This window comes from Dermacentor andersoni, chromosome 1 (genome assembly GCF_023375885.2).
Source record: "Dermacentor andersoni chromosome 1, qqDerAnde1_hic_scaffold, whole genome shotgun sequence".
Taxonomy (NCBI): Eukaryota; Metazoa; Arthropoda; class Arachnida; order Ixodida; family Ixodidae; genus Dermacentor; species Dermacentor andersoni.
In genome coordinates this window covers 362,826,628-362,850,143 of record NC_092814.1, presented here as the reverse complement: position 1 = coordinate 362,850,143, position 23,516 = coordinate 362,826,628, and the positions used below count along the sequence as shown (strand labels likewise).

At 45.1% G+C, this 23,516-nt stretch overlaps 1 protein-coding gene across 1 annotated transcript in view; it reads right to left on the bottom strand.

The window, feature by feature from the left end:
* LOC126516495 (valine--tRNA ligase, mitochondrial-like) overlaps positions 1-23,516 on the bottom strand; it is a 169,552-nt gene that overhangs the window by 3,337 nt on the left and 142,699 nt on the right. The window contains exons 21-23 of the mRNA XM_050166625.3: positions 17,558-17,770; positions 11,990-12,098; positions 7,673-7,860 (exon numbers count right to left, since the gene is read on the bottom strand). Coding sequence (XP_050022582.2) covers positions 7,673-7,860; positions 11,990-12,098; positions 17,558-17,770 — 510 coding nt within the window. The remainder of the gene's footprint in view (positions 1-7,672; positions 7,861-11,989; positions 12,099-17,557; positions 17,771-23,516) is intronic.

Genomic DNA, 23,516 nt, shown 5'->3' with positions numbered 1-23,516 from the left:
TGCAGGGAAATCGTAGGTAACGGGATTGTATCAAGGTTCTACTGTATTCGCTTAACACATGACGGCAAAAAAAAAAATTTTAACTGAGAAATAATAAGCATGAGTGCCCAATCTCAGCAGTAGGTAGTTGGATGAATAGACATGCGTGGCTTGTTCACGATGATCAAACCAATGAAAACTGTGGCATGGACGAGCAGGACTAGCCCTCGGCATAATTGGTATAATTTGACCAGACGACTACAGCTCGGGCTTGGGGGTTAAAGGGTGAAGAGGAAACTGTAGTATTTTACCTAATGAGCTCCTATCTAAATACATGGGTACAGAGAAATCATATTGCTCAGCAATCACCACACCAATTTTGATGAGGCTTGTTGAATTTGAAAGTAAAAGGTAAACTGTTTGAGGCTTGTAGCGCAGCTCGGAAGAGCAAAAAAGGAAGGAGGTAGGGGTAATCAAAGTGAACGGAAAACAGAGTGAGCGCCTAAAACTAGCCTAAAACAGTCATGACATACCAACTCGCCCAAACTGCCACGCTTTTGAAAAGGTAAACTGTAATGACTGTAGGAAGGAAATTTTTTATTTGGCCTGTCATTTTTTTTCATAAATATTGTTGAGAAAGAAAACTCAAGTACCAAGTTTTTAACCTTGTAACTCAGTATTACTAAATAAAAATAACACACAAATCTGTAAAGTGCACCTATTGAGTCATCTAAAGCAGATAAAATTGTTGTATTACACACTGCTCCAGAATAAACCACTACTTTGCTAGTGTAACAATTGCAAAACCCTTATAATAACTGTAAAAATTTCACATAAGCAGTAAACTTACATATCCCATTGCTCTGCTTTAGTTCACCTAACATCTTCTAACAGATGCAGTTTACAGGACTGTGATATCTGTTTTCAAAGCAGACATACAGATTTGTAAACACTTGTGGTAAGATGTTTTTTAAATGTAAGGTGTCTCAAATCAAAATATTCATTCCTACAGTTGTTAGAACTTAGCTTTCTCTCGAATGCAACCAATTTTACGCAAAACGATCAAGCGGTTGTGTAATGGGAGCATTTCTGCCTTTTACACATACGAATAAATAGAGAAATCTGGGTTGGCACCAAGCTAAAGCTTTCTCAGAGTTTGCAGAGGTCTTAGAGACAAAAATTAAAGGATATTCAAGGACTTTCAAGGCCCTGTCAAAGCTTTTTCAAGGGTACAAAATGGCATTTCGTGTAGCAATTCTTTACTATAACAATGTTTCAAAAACACCATAGCTAAATTTAGATATAACCAAGTCGGTAAAGTTGACACTTTACTTCATTATATTGAAATTGGATGCTTTAAGCAAGTAAATACTGTTGCTGACATATTTTCCTTGCATGAAAGGGACCGTAAATATTTAAAAAATTATCATGCAATAGGGAAAAAACTAACTTCCCCGAAGAAAAAATCATTTTGTTGAATTTAAGAGTCCATGACCAAAGATACAGTTTCATGCTGTGTCAACGATATCTTTATATTGACAGTATGAAATGAAGCCAGCGAAGCTTTCACGTTCACTCTGCCCCTGCGGTTGAGTGTTGCCCGCAGTGGGATGACACTATCAGCCATCTTTGTTTGACCTATCTTAGCACCTGCCTCAGATTACTTCCAAGATAAGGCGCGAGGGCCGCGTGAAAAAAAAAGGGGGGGGGGGCAGGGGGAGGAGCAATCGCACCCACTTTTGTGCCGCACACACAATGCTGCAGGATTTGGCAGGATTTCGCCCCATCGCCAGCCTCATGCGCCTTTATCTCATCTCCCTTCCACTCCTCCAAAACAAGAGTCTGAGGTGGAAGCAGTGGAAGGGAGACAGGAGAGAGGCACGAGAGAGTGCGATGTGATGAAGGCGTTGTGCCGAGCGGGGTGCGCCCATCAAAGTCTAGTTTGGCGAAGGTGTGTGGCACGCAGGCTGGTACAATGGTTCACATTACCCTGGCTCCACCCCCCCCCCTTTTTTAATGTACCATTGTTCCTAAAATGGGCAGTTTGCTGGGTTACGCTGATCCACCATAAAAAAGACAGCATTTTTTTTTTTGCCTGCAAATGAGTCTGATGATCACCTAAAGCTAGACCATGCAGAAAATTTCTGCCGGAAAGGTGAACTTTAATAAGAAAAAAGAAATTTTTACATTGTAACAAAGGTGGGCTTCACAGCATACAAGGAAGTCTATTTTTCAACTTCACTCTTGAACAGCTCCTTGCGCCATCTGATGTTATTTAAGACGAGCACAAAATAAAGCACGCCATATGGAAGAACTGCAGAGCAACAGAGGAGCTCTAATCGTCTTCAGGCCTGCAGAAAAAAACTAAAATAAAAGCGCTGGACGAGCTGGGCCCTTCTTCCACCCTTAAAGGATTAAGCCACAACAGTGAGCTGCTGGTCGCAGCCTCTTGTGTACAATTTACAAAGCCTGCCCTATCACTCCACAAAGCACGGGAGCCAGTGGTCCAGTGTAGGGGTACCACAGTCCCCAGACAATTTATACCAGGTGCTGCTAGAGCATGCACAAATTATACAGTGCTCGGCTGTCACTATAGCGAATTTTGACAGAGAAACAGGAGCACTGCAAAAGCGATCCCATCTGGGTCTGCATCTTCCAGCAGCTTGAAAAGACCGGGCGGTGGAAACACAGTCATACATTGGTCACACTGTAACGTCCTTTCGCTTGAGCTGTGCAACTGCTTGGCCTGCACTGCTCTCAGTTTATAAATGAAAGTAAAACTACAGTCGCCAACCGTTTATTCGGACCTCATGGGGACTGTGGAAATGTCTGAATAAGCAGGTGTCTGAAAAAGCAGATTAAGAAAAAAAAAAAAAGAAATCCTTTATTTCCATGCACTTATTCAGGCTCGGCAGTAGGCTTGAAAAAATTTTGAATGCGCCGTTGCACACTGTTCCGTTTATGCACAATCAGATAAGCCTGAATCTCGGAGAGGGTCGTACGGTCACTATAGGTGGCTGAAAGCACAGCCACTGCTTGTACACACTCCGCATGCGACGGCAGCATAGCACATGGTGTGTCTTCTTCCGAGTCGGAGTCATCGTCCGGCGGTGCAGCAGAAACCTGACGAATGATCTCGCCGTCATCGAGTTCTGCACATGTCAGTACAGCAGTGTCAGCACCTGTGAAACTGTCAAATGAGACGGTGTCTGGAATCGCAATGCAACCACTGCGCAGGTCTCGGCGGATCATTTTCGGCGTCAGTAGGGAGCACATCGGAAGGCGACAAATCCTAGGCCTCCCGGCACCTGCTTGCCGGCATTCCCCAGCGCTGTCTGCGTGGGCACTGTCGGCGCCATTAGACAACTGACGCGATGTTTCCGTATGCCGCGTTGGATCACTGCAACCTCGACACAGCACACAAAGCAAACACCACCACACTGTCATGCCGACACCAGTCGCACAAACGAAAAACATGGTCTACTCGCAGCACCGTGCACAAAGAAAGAAAGAAATCAGCTGCTGGATTATCTTGACATGGCTGACTAAGCTGAGACCAGAACTGCTGTAGCCACTCTATTGAACCAGGCAGAAACAATGATGAGCGGGGATTTGCAGTAGCGCCACTTCGTGAGGCAGCAAGGAGGCTCTGTTCAAAACAAAATTGGCGTTCAGCAAGTCGAACCATGCACCGGTCAGAGTTGGTGCATGGTGCTCTCGATTCAGTCAGCTCAAGGAGTGTCCGAAAAATCAGACGAGAGGTTGCAAGGTGTCCAAACTTTCGGCAGTTATTATACATTATGGTCTATGAGAACAATGGCGGTGCCTCAAAGCAGACTGAATAATCGAGCATGTCCGAATTTTTGGAGTCCGAAAAATCAGTCGGCAACTCTATTAGGTTTGACATCTCAAAGTAACGTACAGGCTATAGGAGATGCCGCAGTTGGGGGATCTGGATTAAATTTGACCACCCACTAGTTCATGATCACATGAATGCTTTTTGCATTCTGCCTCCATTGGAATACGGGAGTCAAACCCACATGGGTCCGTCCACAAGTCAAGTATTGCAGGAGAGGAACACTGAATTACACTATCTACCATCCTGTTCTCTCAGGCATTTTGATCTTGGTCTCCTCTTCCGTGACTACCAGTGCTCTTGTTCTTTCATTGGAAATTGCCCATTAATGGACACCAAAATAACATCACACAAGCTTTTATGCATTCTACAATGTCATGCAGTCACAGTGGCTAGGAACAACTATTGTAACCTTGTGTTCAACAGAACAATATCACGGCTATTCAGCAGCAACAGCAGGTGTCGCAGCTCTTAAGCTTGTTATGTTTTTGGAACTTTATATGTGAGACTTCAAATAAATCAGGCTAGAAGAAACTGCTTGGAACCAGAGCTCACCAATACGAATGTGCCTTTTTTTCAAGCGGCCTTTTTGCAGGTGACAGCTTTAATGTTGTAATCCCTTCTGAGCCATCAAAAGCACCTGTACTAGTACTACTATACAGGATGTCCCACATAACGTTAATAAAGCTACAAAGCTACTAAAAAAAAAGAACAGCTACAATATACGATTACGAAACCTACAGTGCTCAGCCGTTGGCTCTCTTCCACTAGCAGAATTTTTGTGTACTAATCATGTGGATAATTAGAGAAGCTTACTGAAATAAATTCATAATTCTTCAATTCAAAGTGTGACTTCCAATGGGAGAGTTGTTATTGCAAACTAAACTATCCCATTCAGTCATTTACAGTGCGTTATTTCCTATGTAATTATTCTTTCTTCTGCAGCAATAAGGAAATGGCAATAGCTACGATGGCCAATCAAGCCAAGGTTCGAAAAAAAAAAAAAGACTTCTTGCCATCACTATACTGTAGTCACAATAAAAAGTTGACAGTCACTTTAGCATACGCTAAAGAGGATGAAGGCGAAAGCCCGTGTGCTGACGAGACATTCATTATATTACTTATATTTTCATTTTAATGTTCTGTTACTTCCTATTACTTGTTCTCTCCCACCAAAGGCTGTGGGTTCTAGTGCCTTAATTAACTCTATCTTAATTATGTGTGCCTCAATTAACTTCACCTTAATTAAAACCAAAGGTAGTGGGTTTGACTCTAGACCTTCACAATGTCTATTGGAATCCAACTAGAAGATATGGCCGGTTTGCCCATATCTTCATGTTGGGTTCAGTGGGCTTGAGTGGCTTAATCAACTTTGCCTTATTTAACACCAAAGGTTGCGGGTTCAACTCCCACGAAAGGTTAAAATTAAATTATGGGGTTTTATGTGCCAAAACCACTTTCTGATTATCAGGGACGCTGTAGTGGAGGACTCTGGAAATTTCGACCACCTGGGGTTCTTTAACGTGCACCTAAATCTAGGTACACAGGTGTTTTCGCTTTTCGTCTTCATCGAAATGCGGCCGCCTGGCCGGGATTCGATCTTGCGACCTCGTGCACAGCAGCCCAACACCATAGCCACTAAGCAACCATGGCGGGTCCCACGAAAGGTTGTGGGTTCGACTCTCAACCTTCACGATGTCAACTGGAATCCAACTTGGAGATATGGCCGGTTCGCCCATATCTCCCAGTCGATTTGACTCCCACCACAGGTTGTAGGATGAGTGCCTTAATTAATTCTATCCTAATTAATGGTGACTTAGTTAACTTCACCTTAATTAACACTACAGGTCGTGCGTTTGACTCCTACCAAAGGTTTTGTGTTGAAGTGCCTTAATTAACTCTACCTTAATGAATTTTGCCTTAGTTCACTTTGCCATACTTAACACCAAAGGTTATACTCCCAGCAAAGATCAAGGGTTTGACCTACAATTTCAGTGCCATTGAATTTTGGTGCCATAACGCCGGACGGTCAAAGTTTCATCCCATGAGCCATCTAAGCATTCACCCTAATAACGATCAAGGAACTCTTAAAACAGTACAGTAGAACCTCTTTCATACGTTTAGGAAAAAAATGCAAGGAAAACATACTAGCCGAGAAAACGTACGAGCCGAAGTAAAAAAAAACATTTGAGAGACTCAACTATGAGAGACTCAACATTTTGTTGTTTTTCTATTACATGGTCTTTTAAGAGGGCGACAGGAAATTGCAACAAAATCGAGCTGGTGGGCGACGCCGGATGCCGCCGAAGCAAAACGTAATGCCCACATCGCGCCGCCTGCAGTAAGGAATGGCAACACGTTTGGATTATCTTTTATTAAATGTGTGCAGTACAATACCCATGGCACAACGCACCACGCGCTGCAACACAGATAGGTGAAGATGCTTATCACAATAGGTTTGGTGGCGATAGCTATGAATGCAGCGTGGCGCAGATTTGCTGGTACCGAAATAAGAAACTGTGTGCGCTACTGTTTTCACATGAGACGGGCGGCTATATACTGTTTTTGATCACGCGCGCCTCACGTCTTTTCTTGTTCACATGGCATTTAGCGGCCGGAAAACATATACTATCGTAGTCTGCAGCAAGGAACGGCGGCGCGTTTTGGTTATTGCCTCTTAAAAGCATGCGCTACGCTTCCGATGGCACCACACACTGTGAAACAGATAGACAAAGATGCTTATCGCAATAGGATTGGTGGTGATAGCTGTGAATGCCGCGCGCAACGGCCCCGGAGAAGACTTGCTGGTACCGGACTAAGAAACTGAGTGTGCGCTGGCGTTTTCATGTGAGACGGGTGGGCGAGTATTGCGGTGAAGCTGCTGTGGCGGGCGGCTCTATATTGTTTTAGATCACGCACGCCTTGAGCATTTTCTTGTTTACATGGGATCTAGCTGCCGGAAAACGTATCATACGATCACAGTTTGGCGACGTACTGAGTGTTGGTGCTGAAAAACTGTGCTTTCCAGGAACGTATGAACAGGTAAAAAATGAGCGCAACTCAATTGGGTCATTTATGGTGTTCGTGATTGCGAACGTTGGCGCCGGGAAAACATATGTAACGGGAATATATCAACGAAGTTCTACTGTATCTTAAAAGGGCCATAACATGTTTGTCTAACTGTTCTCAGTTTATGATTGTAACTAAGAGTAGAGGGGCTGATATGGTTATAAACACAGAAAAAACTGAGCTCTCAGTGCCTATTTCAACCTGAAACTTCAATTTGAAAGCACTACCTCTAAGCCACTCTTCCTGACAGCAACCACCATTTTGGCATGTCTTGTGTGTCAAGCAGTCTGGGGCCACTTCTGTGTCATTTGCTCCAAACATTTCAAAACAACATGTGCATCTTGCTAAACTCTCCATCGCACTAAACGGAGCAGCAAGGCCGTCTCCGTTGCATTCTGCGCACAATTTTTTCACTTACATAGTACGAAATGGCACAAACCTGGGAATACACGCATATACAATATCTCGGGCTGACTGCCGCGATGTATGACGTATTTCCGGCTCCTGAAATTGCTTCTGATGCATGCGACAAGCATAAGCATGGCTTTGAGGATTGGTTTTTGTTACCCACAGGGAGCCATCGCTGGGGCCCAGACCTTGAAGCCACCTATACAAATATTCTACTGCACTGAATGGGCACAAATTCGGCAGCTTGCTGTAGGACACATACAGTTTTAACAAGCAATGCATGACTCAGGCTCGAAAATTTGGTTCCATGAACCCTTTAGCAACCAAATAGATCAAATTAAAAAAAATTAAAACACTCACGTCAGTCTCAATGTAGATGTCTGCATTGGAGTCCACCATGGCCTGTGTCCAGTGGGCCTCACTCGGTGGCTCCCATGACAGAGTGGTGCAGCTCAACACCGTGAGTTCTTGCAGCTTTGCCAAGTGGCACACAGTTGGCGCTAGCTGACGCACAAAGTCAGCATTTTCATCCTCCATCTTCACAAATGCTGTGTGCAGAGAAAAATGAATTCATATAGCACGACAAAAGGAAAGGAAGATTTGCGGCACAGGTAGGGTATTCACTTTTGATTAAGTGAAAACATTTTCTCCAAAATTCTTGTAATCTCAGACTAGTCCGACAAAAATTGGGTAGCTATTCATCCCATCCAATGTGCAGAAATCGGGTAGCAGTTGATTCTATTCAATGTGCAGGGCCTACTATAATAATGGCGCAAAGTCTATCGTGCTTGCAAGGTTAGCAGAAACAGTATCTTGAGTATCTTGAGAAGCACCATCTCATCCAGTTTAAGTGACTTTTCTTGAAAACTAGGACACTATATAGTCTCAATAAACTTTGACAGTGTTATCTATTTTCTTAAGACATTTCATAATGCAGTTTTACATTTGACCAAAGAATTCATTTTCGATTTCTTCTCTGCAGTCAATTTGTTGACTTGCAAACATAAGGTAAAAAAGTAAGCTGTAGCTAAATAAAGTAGTAGCACACAAGACAGGATGAACAGAAGGAAGGATTTCAGTACTTTGTCTGTTTCCTTCCATTCACCCAGTCCTATGCGCTGTTACACTAAAACCTCGTTAAACCGTACCCGCTTAAACAGTAGTTTCGTTTTAAAAGTAGTAAAGTCAAATTCCCGACTCAGAAGCCATTGAACATAACGTGTTTTGTATCTGCATAAACCGTACCAGATTAGTGCGCACGCATCAGTTAAAACGTAGCGTTTCCACTTTTCATCGCGCAAACACGGCGGTGCGTCGTCTACATTGGGAGGCCCAGCAGAACAACAAGCCTCGGAGATCGGTACAACGGCCTCCAAGCGCCCTGTGCGTTTGCGCGTGAAGCCACATCAACAACATCATTTCGACGGCGTGCCAGAGAGCGTTGTGGCGTCGTGCAAGCGATGACCCACGTCATGCTGAAGCTTGAATAAAAAAGACGCCGGGTGCTCAGCGTAGAAGAAAAATTTGACATCGTCCGTTCTATCGAACGTGACACGAAGAAGTTGGCGGTGGCACACGACAGGGATCTGCTGTTGACTACGGTGCGTGGCATTTGGAATGCAAAGTTGCTCGGCAGCGCTGCTACGACTGCGAAAAGATTTCGGCTACGAGGTTAGACTTTTCGCCATCGTTGCCTCTGTTGTTGCCGAAGTGTTGACTAGCGAGTGTGATGAGGACGACACGGAAAGCGACAGCACGGGCGATTCAGGCCCGACAGTGGCAGAAGCTGCGCGTTACGTCAGCCTCATGAATGCAATCGTCGCGATGAGAACAGGGGTGCGATAACGTAACTCTATTCCAAACAAAAAGTATTCCAAACTCCGGCACCCGGCAATGAAAAAGGTGCCCCGGGACTTCTGCCGCACTACTGCGCGCGTGCACGGAGAATACATAACACCAACGAGGAATCTGCCATGCGAGTGTTTGCCAAGAAGAGGGGGCTGGCTGAAAAGTTGGCACACAGCTTTAGTAAGTTTGAGGCAGCTGTCGTCGTGCAAGGCCACCGCAGAATCAAACGAAAATAACACTTGTCGCGCGAAGTGAATAAATACTGCATGTTTTTTCCCCTTTCATCGCATTCTCTCTGAGTTCCGTTTTTGACAGGTAAGTGGGCGATCTCAAGCTATTTCGGTTAAACAGTACTACCGTTTAGTACGTACTTCTTCCGAGCTCCGGCCAACCATGGTTTAATGAGGTTTCACTGTACTCTATATTTAGATACTAATCTCTGTGCTCTAATGTGAATGTGCCACACTGATGCTACAGCTCACAACAATTACTGTTTCACAACAGCCAGCTCTGCAAAACCATAGGTGCCTTTGCATTCTAAAATGTATGCATGGTAGGTATGTGGCTTCCCCAGCTACTCTGGTGAGAAGCTCGGCTGTACAGTAAACACCCATTAACTCACAGCTGTAAAAACCGGTAAAAATACTGAGATAAGCGGAGTTCCGAGATAAGTGAAATCACAAAAACAGAAATCCGCTGGACACACATAAACCACATGAAGCCTTCATAAAATGTCGCCGGTAATATTCTTGGTCACTTTCACATGCATCAGCATGGGACACATTGGCGTATATGTGTAACGATGTTGCTGGCACAACAGTGTCAAGAGGATTGATCCTAATGCAATATTTGAAGACAGTCATCTGAGCATAACTGCTTCCAGACATATAAAAAGCTGATGCTGCTACTTTCTGCATCGTATTGAATTCCGGACAATTTCACTTCAAAAACTGAAACTGCACTGTCGAAGAGTGCAATTGTAATGTCTTTGGCAGACACCCATGAGTCATGCGGCATTTACGCCTCACTGACAGGCAAGCATGAAGCTAGCATCCTTACCAAGCTGCGATCATGCTGAAACGATGTGGGCTCGCATGCTGGCTTCTTTTGGACGCAGCACACAGGTTAATTGCACCTGCTCAAAAGTGCCAATCTTCTTGCTCAAGGTCACGATTAGTACGCCATGACCACATTAATGCCGTCACAGACAGCGTCCTAAATGACAGGAGGAAAACAAAAATACTTCGGCTCCCAGCTCACTGCTGTCGTGCAAGGCTCCAACAAAGTGACATTGATCAGTTGAGCAAGTGTGCACGAGCGGTGATAGACAGAAAGGGGGGAAGATAAGCGAGGGAGTGCAGTGCGGCGTCTGGAGCTGCCACCAGGAGTGTTAGGAGCAGCCGCCAGGTGAAAAGCAGATGTAAGTGACGTTGCTGATGCTGCCCCGTTGCCTTTTCTCTGGTATTTTCAAAGTTGAGATTTCGAGATATCCAGCGTCTGGTGCAATAACTTTTCGAGATAAGAGGTGAAAAACACATTGGTTCATACCATGGCCAGAAGCAAATTTTGACTAACAATATTTTGAGATATCAGAGTTCGGGCTAATGATGGCTTACTCTATGCCTATAAGTGTACACATTCTGTGACAGCTTGCAGAGAATGCACTCTTTGCAATGTGCAGGGAGGCCATCCCTCCCATCTCAAGACCATGTCGGCTCCTGCAAGCTGGTGCTAGTTTCCAGCCTTTGTTGGCAACAGGGTGCCAATGCCTGCTGATGCATGCAACACCTTGAACAGGGAGAGAGACTACTACAGTCACTGACCTATAATCCAGACTTAGCGAGAGGCATTATTCTGACTGAGCCAAAAAGTCAGAATAATCGGGAGTCCGAAATAATGATTCACCAGAAAGTTTCTTTATTCTGCAAGTGACCAGCGAATTCCGAAAATCTGTGTCTTTGTTCCACATGTGCCCAAAAATAAAAGAAAGCATATCACAGGATTTGTACAGAACATCCAACACAAAATTCAGGGACAATAATTCAAGCATTTCCAGGCTGCTGAAGGCCAAAATTCAAGGAGATTGAAGCAAACTTCAGTTACACACATGAACTAAAAAGCATTCAAATCTCCTTCTTAGTTTGAATTCTTAATAGCTAAGCAGCCACTGAATTCCACACATGCTTCACGCTTTTCAGGCAGCTTTTCCCATTGTAACAATGTCAATTGCCTCGTGGCACATGCTACACTTTGCTCAATGAGGGTTAGCAGTGTCTGGCTTCGCCCAAAGATACTAATCATGTAAAGCCAAATGGCTGAAGCTTACTTTCCTTCGAGCCTCAAGAATGGAGCCTTGATGGCTGCAATGTCAACCAACTAACAAAACAAAAATGGTGGTATGGCTTGGTTGCTTGAACTGGCAACTTCTAGCACCATATGGCGATGGTGATTTAAACAAGCCTGTCACCAGTGGCTGAAAGAGATAATTGCCGCAAATATGACACGCACAAAAAAGGTAGACACATAGATGACAACACGGGCGGCACGCACAGCAGCCCTTGTTGTCATCTAGTATGTGTCTACCTTTTTGTGCATGTCTTATTTGTGGCAATTATGCATTTCAGCACACACCAACTAGACCAAGAAGCAGTTCTCTTGTGGGTGTGTGCATTCACACCGCTGTGTGTCTGTCTGTTTGCTGGGTTGCCACAGGCAGATCTAGTTGTAAACTCAAAAATAATCTTCGTCTGGTATGGGACACAAATTAGGACCAAGTTATAATAAAGCAGAAGAAGGTCACGCTTGTGCACAAAAGCATTTATTTCTTACCTCTCGGCTGTTTCAGCCCGCACATCAGCCTGGCACTGCGTAGTGATGAAACAATGGACAGGGCTCGTTGCATGCTACGCTCCAAATCTTCGGCCCTCCACGAACACCACTGCACATAAAGAAAAGCATGCAACAGAACCAGTCAAAAGGGGGCTAGTTGGTATTCTATCAATAGTAGACTTGAGGCGCAAAGGAAAAAAATGGAGACAAAAAGACGGCACCTAAACCACTTTGAGCTTTGAAATGTGTTATATAATGACAGCAGCACACAAACTTAAAATTAACATACCACCGCAACAATTTTTAAAAGCAATACTGCAAAAGAAAAGTCACAGCTGTTTGATGAATGACTACACGGTTGCTGCGATTTCTCACTCACCTTCCCTACCAGCACTCTGTCCTCCTCACTACCTACTCTTACAAACTCCATGCAGTGAGCTACATCTATAGGTCACATCAATACACCACAAGGAAGGCTCCGTCACTGTTTACCCCCGATAGTCCTCAGTGCAACACCGACAGAATGGAAGCTCCACACAAGGATCAGTGGCGCACAATGAGAGAGCTCTTCTACCTCCCCAGAACGTACAAGGGACTCCTCATGTTGGCACTATCACCCCTCGTCAGTTGACCAATCAACACCTTTCACCCTAGAGGTGTCATGCACAGGACTCTGTTGGTGTTATGACATGCCAAGAAGAGGCCAGAAAAGCCTAGCTCTTGCAGCTTTACAACAGAATTCCCAAGACTTTATGGTCTGAAGAAAGTGAATTAACCATTAAAGGGCCCCTCTCCAAGTCTGGAAATTTTGAGATGACGAGCGCTGTGCATACTATGCGCGCTAACAATTGTGTCTGCTAATTATTACATCCCTGATGTGCTGTGGAAAGAGCTGAAATTTCAAACCAAATGCCGTTTGCCTTTCTCCTTGTGGGCGCCGCGCCCCTGGCTGGAGAGTCAATGCATATCGTACAAGTGCACCTACGTACATGGCGGTGCTGTGACCTTTGACTTTGCACCGCAGCAAGAGAAATGTACTTCTGTTTCGTCTGCTTGTTCCCATGTCATGCAGTCGCACACGCAGACAACGAAACTATCATTTTCTACCGTGTTCCAGCACATGATCATGCTCTGTGATCCGCTTGTGTCTGCTTCAGTATTCATGTGGTAGTGACTTATACTGCTAGTCAGGTGTTCTTGTGCACAGTGCCCAAAATCATGTGCTGCGCAAAACGAGACAAATGCAACAGCTCGTGCGCGACACCATCACCAGAAGTACGCCGCACAGCAAAATAGCAAGAAAAAAAACTGAAATCGGGGCCCGTGATGTATGCGTCACGCGATTCTTGAGCTCCAGTATGGAAAAATGCAGGGAAGGAATTTCGCTTGCGGAGGCTAAATGGGGCCAGTGGAGGGAGTGTCTCTCTTGGCAGTGGCCCTCGCCTCCTGAAATCATGGGTTTGTGGCACTGAAGATATATCTATCTCGACTATTAATGAACCAATTCGAAAAATTCCTTGTGGGAGAATGCTGCCTAGAGGGCAGGTAACTTCCAGCATATAACCAAAATTTGCTATATGGCCTGGTGAGGGGCCCTTAAAGAAAAGAAAGCCTGTTTCGTTGCTTTGCAGACAGACTCAAAGGGACTCTAAAAGGCATGTCATTCCTCTGCCTCTCAATTCTGCACACACACGAAGCTTTCTGTGCTGTTGGCTTTGATTGATGATAATTAGTGGTAATGTTGACGGCAAATGTTTAATTTCTTTAGCGTTCAGCGCAATACAAGAGTGGTGAGTTGATGTTAAATGTTACCTTGCATGCACCAGTGCTGTTTGTCTGCATAGTACACACAGCGAGACGTGTTTGCTTGAGTCGTTGTTGTGTGGCATTGTTCATAACCACCGAGAAGGTTAGCATTGTCATCGCCTCACATGGCACACTGCATGGTAGCAGAAGTGTTAAACTTTATTTGAATTATTGGGCTCTGTGTTGCCAAAACCACAACTGGATTATGAGGCACGCCGCAGTGGTAAACTCTGGATTAACGTGAACCTAAATCAAAGGACACGAGCATTCTTGTATTTTGGCCCAGTCGAAATGCAGCTGCCACAGTAGGGACTGAATCCGCAACCTCGAACAACGCAATAGCTGCAAGGCTACTGTGGCGGGCACAAAATTGTTTATTTGATATGCAGCTGCTTCCTTAGCGTTGCCTAGATGCTACGGTGCTTTAATGCGGCTTTGCGTCTGTACGCCTTGCGTCAGTTGTCCACTTCACAAAGTTGCACAGTGCTTATTTTTCAGAAACAACAGAAACATACCGCAGTTTGTCTGCAACTGCTGCCATATCAAGTAGCAGTAACATTTCCTTGCCTTCTTAGGTCACCTTTTCTCTCTCCCACCCTCCCCCCATGTATGCGAGCTGTGAATGAAGAGTGGCAAGGTAGTTTTTCACTCATTTCGTGATTGCGTCTGCTCTACCCATTCTCTGCCTCCTCTCTCGAATAAAGAAAAGATAAAACAATGTTTGTTAATTTAATTAGACATTCTTTTTTTCAGATGCTCACGGCAGCTAACGGACGGCATTAATACTAGCACAACGTATTTCCTGCAGAGTTCTCTACCATTCAATCTAACTCCCCTTTGGACTTGCATGCTAGCAGAAAGGTAAGCATTGCAGTTTCTGCAATGCTTTTGCGGTGGGTCACGGATAATTACTGCCATCGGGAGGGTATTGTGGTGATGCCCAGGGAACTCCAGAGGCCATTGTGACGGCTGTCGATGAAGAGGTCCAAACGAGTTTCTTACGTCACCCTTCCTCTCTGTCGTGCTCCTGCCATGCATATGCATGCTGTACTACAGCCACCGACGCGGTATGCAAGACAGCGACAGCAGCAGCAGTGTAAAATTCAAAGGAAGAGGCAAAGAAAGCGTCGCTATAAAAACACCAAGCTCGCTAAGGTTATAGTTTCATAAAATGTAAAAACAATGTGCTCCCTGCAGCCACGTGTTTGTTTGGCAGACTAAAGTTAGGGTGCTTTTCCACTCACAGCACTGGGGGCCATTTTACATAAGAGTCCCCTGGGCAGCGCTGATTTCCAATTCAAGGCATTTTCAAGGGGATTTTCCAATGTTCGATATAACGAAGTTGTACTTGCAGCAAAAAACTTCCTTAAATTGAAAATTTCATTAATTCTAAGTTTTTAGCACTGAGCAGTAAAAACCACTTCACAAATTCCCAGGACTTTCTTGGTGGATAGTATCTCGACAGTGATAGCCCATAAACAAATCGCGAGAAGGTTGGGCCATAACAGCATGGTTATGAGCACCAGCGCACACGGTGCAGGTCGCGTCGAGAGCCATGCATCGGCATGACTCACGACGTCCAGGATTAGCGTGTTGCATTGCGTGGCGCCATAGATCTTGAACGTCATGGCTGACCGCGCTTAGTGCCTGCATCCGTCATCAGATGGTGCCCTCAAATTAAAAACAAAAGTGTGAAACGGTACGGATATTCATCCTGAGAAAAAAATAGAAATCTTGCAGCTTCACCAGAAAGGCGGAGCATTGATAGCGATAGCAAAGACTCCAAAGAGACAACTACATGAAGTAAGATTCGTAGTTTTATCGGTGTCATGCGTGCGTATCCAAAGGTCTCACTCAATGACCAAGAACATTCACTATCGCAACATAAGCGAATGCTTCGCACCGTGACTCGGAAACATGAGTTAAGCACGTGAAATGTACGTGAAGGCACCAACCATATCAGCTTGGCCTTTGCGATTGCCGAAGATTACCTCCAAGAAACTACCATGTGCAGCCACAAGCAGCAAGGGTAGAAGAGAGGAAACGGCACACTAGGGGGTGAGGGCGTGTAGGCGTGTGTCTCTTGCCCCCACCCGCCCTTCGCTCCTCTAACGCCTGCTTGTTCCCGTTACCATGCGCTCACCTCCTTCCTACCCCCCTTGCGCTGAAGGACTTGTTAGCTCTTGTGTTCCTCTGAGCGCTCCGAACTGCTGCGCACCCCGCGGCCTCTCATGTTGTTCAGGGCGCAGCAGTGTTTCCTGCATACCGCGTCCCGGAACGCATGCTTTGACAGCGTCTTTTGCCGCTCAAACTTTTCATGCAGAAGGACGCTCGCAAATAACATTCTCCTTCACTGAAATTTTTATAGCTTTTTGCTAGATTTACCAGCCACACAGGTTCCAATTATATGCTTGAAGTGGCCAAAGACTTCATTAAATTGAAACTGTGTCATGAAATTACTTTGTTAAGTCACACCCACACAAAAAAAGGAATAAACAGTTTTCAATGGAACTAAGATTGGGAACTTAAAATAGTCCGTTACATCCTGAATTTCTTTAAATTGAGGTTCGTTATATAAAGGTTTGACTGTATCAAAGTTTGATATATCCGGAATCAATTGTAATATATTTAGCGTTTTCTAGAGGATGAGCTTGTTTCGATGACTGTCAAGGAAACCAATCGGAAAGCGTCTCTGTGTAATCCATTTTGAGCTGTACCACACCCTCCGAAAGCTCTCTTAGTCAAATAATGCACTGTTACTGTAGCATGTGCAACTGATGTGACAAAGACAAAAAAATTCTGTGTGTACCGCATATACTCGTGCAGTGGCCGCAGGTTTTTTTTCCCCCAAGATTAGAGGTGAAAATCGGGGGTGCAGCCATTACACGGAGAAAAGGACAGGACATCTTTTTTTTTTTTCGTAAATATTTTCGGTGGTACTTGCCTGTATTCAACTACAGTACTCAGTTGTACTGGCTCTGGCTATTCTTAGCTATTCCCATAGCGCGTCACCTGCCGGCTGGAAGAAATGGTGACACCCCACAGACCAGCAACGGCAGTGTTTCGGAGGCAGTTGCTAAATCTTAGAGGCTGTGATTTTGCTACCAGGAGGCACTGAAAACTCGGCATGGCTGCCTTGTTTTGCCAACAATTAAAAAAAAGGGCTATGGTGATTCTCGCACCATAGAACAGATAACACTGCCAACCTTCACACAAATCAAGCGTACGGCTTATACAGGGGTAGTTCTTAAATTGATTTCTGGCAGGATTTTTTTTTACAATTTTCTGGGTGTGGCTTTTACACCGGTGCGGCCGTTACATGAGTATATATGGTATTCCTTCCATAATGTTTGATTACTAGCACATGGTTGGTGCATTTATACTATGGCAAACGATAAGCTTTAGTAACCTACTTTTATTCATTCTGTGAGTCAAGTTATTTGTTGCTGCCTCAGAAACCTGCATTTTTAATAAGGATATTAGCGATCAGCTATAGAAAAAATAAGCACTCTGGATAAGAAATTTCCCGATGAAACAAAGTAGCTAAGGGGTTAAAATTTAAAAAATTATGCAAGAACCATTGGCGATGATTGTCAATGTAAGCGAATAGCCTGATGAATGAATGATCAAACAAGCAAGTGAGTGCCAGTCTCCCTCCCTTCCGCCCCTCTTACAACTCTCTGGTCAGCAGCTAATAAAGGAAACGTGTGGAATAGGGACAAGCTTTCTCTTTTTTCTTTTTCCCCAGCTCAGTGTACCTACCTGTTCACTTGTGGGGTAAGGAGCCATGCAGATGCTGGGAAAGGGAGCTCCCTGGTCAAAGAGTGTAGAGAGGCGCTGGTGGACTTCTTCGCAGAGGAACGGCGCCGCAGGGGCCATGAGGCGCAGTGTGGTGCCCAGCGCCACCCAGAGGACACTGCACGTCCGGGCCAATTCTGCAGTGCGACTCTCCCAAACTGCTGCCTTCATGCTCTCCTGCAGGATTGGGACGCGGGGTAGGGGGGGCACAGGTTACAAGGCAGAACCATCTGCGCACCGCAGTTCAGAAAAGATCGATAGAGGAAGTGGCAAGCTTCCCTGAGCAGAGTAGCTTGGAAAACAGTAATGCATTAGAGCACCACAGGATGCAGCCAAATGTACAGATATGTTACGATTAACGTGTGGGTTTCGAAGCCTCAAAACTGCACAGCGGGTTACGAGGGACATCGTAGTGGAGAGCTGAGGAATAATTTTGACCACCTGGGATTCTTTATTGTGCACTCAAATCACAGCACATGAACATTTTTGCATTCTGCCTTTATTGGAATGTGGGTGCCGCAACCGGGAATCGAAGCCCTGATCTCGCGCTCGGCAACACAATGCCATAGACACTGAGCCACCGAAGCAGGTGAAAGATACCGTATTTACATGTAAGGCAATAACATCCCCTTTGAATTGCGAAATTTCTGGAAGAAGTTTCACTAAGCGTCACACGCATATCTGCATGGCGGTTAATTTTTACAAAGTGCTGTTAAATGACACTAGTTACTGTCCTGCTGCTGATGGTATCATCATCGTCATCATCACCGTTTCCTGTCGGATCGTGCGGCATAGATACAGTGCACTTAAACATTCCTGTAATGTCCTGCGGCGTTTCTTTGTTTAGGTGCACTGTGCTTTCGGCTACATGAAGAGGGTGCCGCTGCAAAAAGTAGGCTTATGAATATTGGACCTGTGGTGTGCAGTTTTGTTTGAGACCGTTGTCAAGAGGCTTCAAGGCAAGGGGAATCTCAAACAGTAGGGACAGCAGAGAGTACGACCAACTGTGGGAGCGCACCGATGAAGTGAATTTATCAAATGACGAGGGTAGCAAAAGCTGCGAGGATGATTGATTAGAGTGTTGATAGTTGGCCACCAGCAGCTGTGCTATTTGGCACAGCAGTCTGAGTGCAGTTCGAGGCTTTAGTAAGTAGCCTAAACCTGAGTCAGGCAAGGCCTGCACCAATAAAAGATCGGGAAGAAAAAAGAAGTGCGGGCCTTATATGAGAAAATATGGCATGTCCAGTTGACAGCTTTCTAAAGTAAATGACTTAATTTTAATTGTTTTGTTCAAATGCAAGCAAAAACGCACCTGCTCCCTGCCACTCTGACACACTATGTTTCATTTGGCCTTGAATTAACCATTTTTTAGCAATCAGTTTAGACTAATACCCCACGACCTTGTAATATGGCAAATTTCATTATCAGGAGTGTGCAAATACTTGAACTTTACCAAATCAAATCAGATAGTGAATGTCCGAAAAATTCTATTAACAAATCAAATATCTACTACAGTCAATGACCGATTATTCGGAGCCCAATAATTCGGACATGCCTGATTATTTGGACAGCACCGTGGCACTGCCCCCAATACGATAGACTTAGTGTGTAAGGATGACCGAAATTTCGGAAATCTTACAGCGTGTCATGTGATAATTTGACTGCAAGACTGGGCGCTAATATGGCCATTGAGTCAAGCAGAAATACAGATATTTTCGTTTTGAGGTGTCGTAAGCCATGTTGCCGGTGCTCTGTGAAACCAGAACTAGTGAAGCCTAGTTGATCTATAGTCACCGTTGAGAATTCAGTACATGCATTGACAGTACTTTTGTCCATCTGCAGCGACAGCATAATAACGGCCGAGGTAGAGGCAGTGAATTTGTAGTGACGCCTTCCGCTCAATTCCAGACCACTCTTATCGTCCACGGTTCATGGCTCGTTGATCCCGTTGATAATGTGTGCGGAGCGTCGCTCTGACCACTGACAAAGCGTGAAAAGGAATAGCACAAAAGGCACTGCTTGAAAATCACGGCCACAGAATGTCTAACCTAAGGTCAAGCATATGTGCATGTAGCAACATGCACTGACAAACTTGAGCCGTATTTCAGAACGATCACTTTCGAAAGATACTTTCATTTTCGCAATATTTGTGACTAGCACCGGATGCGTTGACAGGTGACAGCATTTCTGCACAGTGATAAGATAGCATGCTTGGCACTATGTCAAGAATGACATCGCTCGCAGGTACCGATGCGTCACTTATTTTCTGGCAAATCCAGTATTTCGAACACTTTATCATTCAGATGTTTTGGTGGTCCCTGTTGAGTTTGAATTATCAGTTGGCAGCTGCGTATATTTGACCTTTCGAATATTCGGTATATTCGGTGTAGAGAGCCATGCTGCGCTGCCTTTCACATGTGCCATGGACCCCCTCGTGCTCGATGCCGCACATGCGAGCGCTTCGTTGTTTCTGGCACAAATGGAGTGCTGAGTGGGCTAGCGACGGTTGATGCAGTAGCAAAATTTGACATTACGAGTGCTCCCCAACATTGGCACGATGCGGGCCGATATTGGGGAGTGATCGCATGGCTCACACACTGTTGACACACCTGTCAAAGTGCACTATCCAGATCGTTAAGATTAAAGTACCAGGGATAGGAATAGAAGGGACCGAAGGAAATAGTTCACTTAACTGAAAGTTCACTAAACTGAATATTCACTAGACCAACATAAGACATGGCATACAGAGTCAGAAGTTTGAAGTGCAATTCATGGAGCAAAAGACATGGCATCCATAGTGTTAGAAATGTGTGAAATGGAATTTGTACATATAAACAAGTACAATGTTCATAACAGTTATAATGCTGCCTTTCTCACTTAGAAAAAAAAAATCTGTAATCTTCTGCTGCACTTGTACTTTTAAAGCACAGGAAGTAACAAAACTGTCCAAAGAGTCAATGTTTTTGTACACTTCTTCTGGCACGGCTTGCTGTTGAGACACAAAGTCTCTCAACTTTCCAATGTACCCTACAACCTCAGCTAGAGTTATAGGGCTTGGAACTGGCTCGGCAGTTGCCTCTTCTTCATCTTCTTCGAAAGAAAGAGACGGCGACCATGCCACGACTAGCCGGTCGGAAAGAAACACACACCACGTGGTTTGTGGTGTGACCGATCGCCGCTTTGCTCTGGTGGCGTTGTAAGCGCCAGCGATGTTACTTTGTTCATGGCCTCCGAGATTACATGCTTGCTCATTTTGTGCAGGCAATCTCGGAGGCCATGCCTCGTTGCCATTTGTTTTCCGTGCCGCCGCTTTGCCCCAGGGGCGCTGTAGCGCCAGCGACGTTACATTGCCGCTGGAGCGGCGGTTTGATGAGGGCGGGCATCGGTTCTGATCGTTAAAATAAGCCTTTATCCTCTGAGCGAGTTCGCTAAACTGAAATATTGACTGTTCCGAAATTCGTTTAAGTGAAACGTTTTTGCATAGAATCTATAAGAAAACTGCCGGGGATGTTTAAAAAGTTCGTTATTCTGAAATATTCTATAAACTGGCGTTCGTACAACTGAGGGTTTACTGTATTATGTGGCAGTGCATGGTTTCGAAGCCTATACAGTCACTGACTGATAATTCGGACACCGAAAATTCAAACAAGCTCGGTCATTCAGACAGGTTCCTGGCACTGCCGCTGGCCCTATAAACTTAATGTATAAGGACGACTGAAATTTCATAAATGTTACAGCACTACGTTTGATAATTCAAACTCGGCCTGCATGACAACATGCTAATTCAGCCATTAAGTCGAGCAGAAAGAGCAATATTTTTGCTTTGATATGTCGGCAGTATTTCTCCGGCATAAAGGAAGGCCACGGTTGTCAGCCATGCTGCTGGTGCCTCCTCTAAATTGAAACTATACTCGCGGACCACTTTCTGTGGCTATGAAGGGAAAGTTACGGGGACGGAGCTTCTGCACACATGCTACCGCGCCAAGTAGTGTGCCAGCATTTAACAGTGCTTTTGGCTGCTTGGAACAAACGCTGAATCGACACAGCTTCCCCATGCAACGGTTTCTCATTTGCTCCGACGCGGAAGGAAGAAGCCACAAAATAAGTAAACATTTACATTCAGTCTTACTGTCTTACATTTGTCTTATGTAACTGTTGCTATTAAGGTGTTTATGTTTTATCTTCCCCAGCCTAAACTAATGTGAATGAAAACACAGGACTATTTTCAGAATCTCTATTTCGCCCGTTTTGCCTCCGTAAGCTTTCCATTCATAGCCACAGAAAGTAGTCCGCGAGTATAGCAAAGCCTAGTTGATCCACTAGTTGCCGATCAAGCTGAAACCACAAAACAACCCAAGCCAAGTAGCTCAAGTTGTAAAGGCTGCATAAGTGTTCTCTGCACTGCATTGCAGAGTTTGCGGTAAGTTGTACATGCTCTGCATGTACTGCATTTGTTACTTGACATGTTAAATAGCAACACGGTTTTGGCTAACTTCTTTGACCATTCTTATGAATTTTTGTCGCCCAGAATCATCAAGGAGTTTCTAGTGGCGCCAACGTCCTGGATGTCTGCGCTGTTGAGGGCAGCAAAAGCGAGGAAGGTGCTGGACAATGATTGTTGCAATGATACCCTTGATCATTTGATACCCTTGATCAAAGTAGCATGGAGCCAAGTAGGGACCGTAAGGGGGATGAGGGACCACCAAGGTGTCGCTTCGGGCCAGGAAGCTGGTAACGATGAAGGACGTGTGGCTAGGGGCATTGTCATGGTGTAGCTTGACCGTGTCTTTGATGTCGGCCCTCACGAACGCAACCCAGCGTTTCAATCTCTTGAGCACCTCCAGGTAAAAGGCTGAGTGAACAGTTTCTTCCTGCGATACAAACTCAAAATGGACGATTCCTCGGGCGTCAAAGAAGACAATGAGCATCGTTTTGATGCGAGACTTACTCATTCGTGCTTCCTTGGGGCGAGGGGATGATTTTGTGTGCCACTCGCTGCTCTGCCTTTTCGATTCTGGGTCGTACTCGAACGTCCAGGATTCGTCTCCGCTTACGACAAAGTTAAGAAAGTCCGGCTATTTTTGAATCAAATACAATTCTTGACAGTGCAAAACTCGAAGTTCTTTCTGATCTTTCGTCCACACTTTCGACACAAGCTTCGTGCGGACCTCATGCATTTGCAGATCCTCAGTCACTGTCCCATGTACCACAAATGTGGACATGTGTAGGGTGTCAGCAATTCGCTGGATGCTCAATCAATGGTCGGAATGCAAAACTTCGTGCACATGATCCACGTTTTTGTCGGTTCTGGTCATTGTTGGGCGTCCAGAACGCGGTTCATCGGTGACCTCCTCCCGGCCTTCTTTGAACACTTTGTGCCAACTTCCTGACTGTGACTTTGAAATGCAGTCATCCTTGAAGGCCTCTTCAAGCATCTGGAATATTTTGGTTGCATTCTTTCCAAGCTTCACGCAAAACTTGACAGTGTATCACCGTTCAAGCGAACGCTTCATCGCGCCATGTTATCCGCTCCCACAGCTCGGAGTTAACTGGCGACCAGCTGCGTTGGCAGGGCAGAACCCTCACCACATTTCCCGACCTGTTTTACCGCGCTGCCATGGATAGTCGCGTCATAATAAAACAATGCGCATTACTTTCATAATGGACCCTGTACGTCGATATCTTCACATCGGCTGTACAAATTAGGCAAAGTCAGCCACACTTTCACGTGCACTTTGCCCCCGCAACTGAGAGCGTCGACGGCACTGGGACAACGCTGTCGGGAAAAGCACCGGCAGCAGGGAGCGAATGCTTCGTCTGCCTCTCGCTCCAACGGGTCACCAAAACTCAGGATTACGCAACTCGAATACCAAACACGCAGGAAGACAGCTTACATGATGCCACACCATCTCAGTATGCCCAC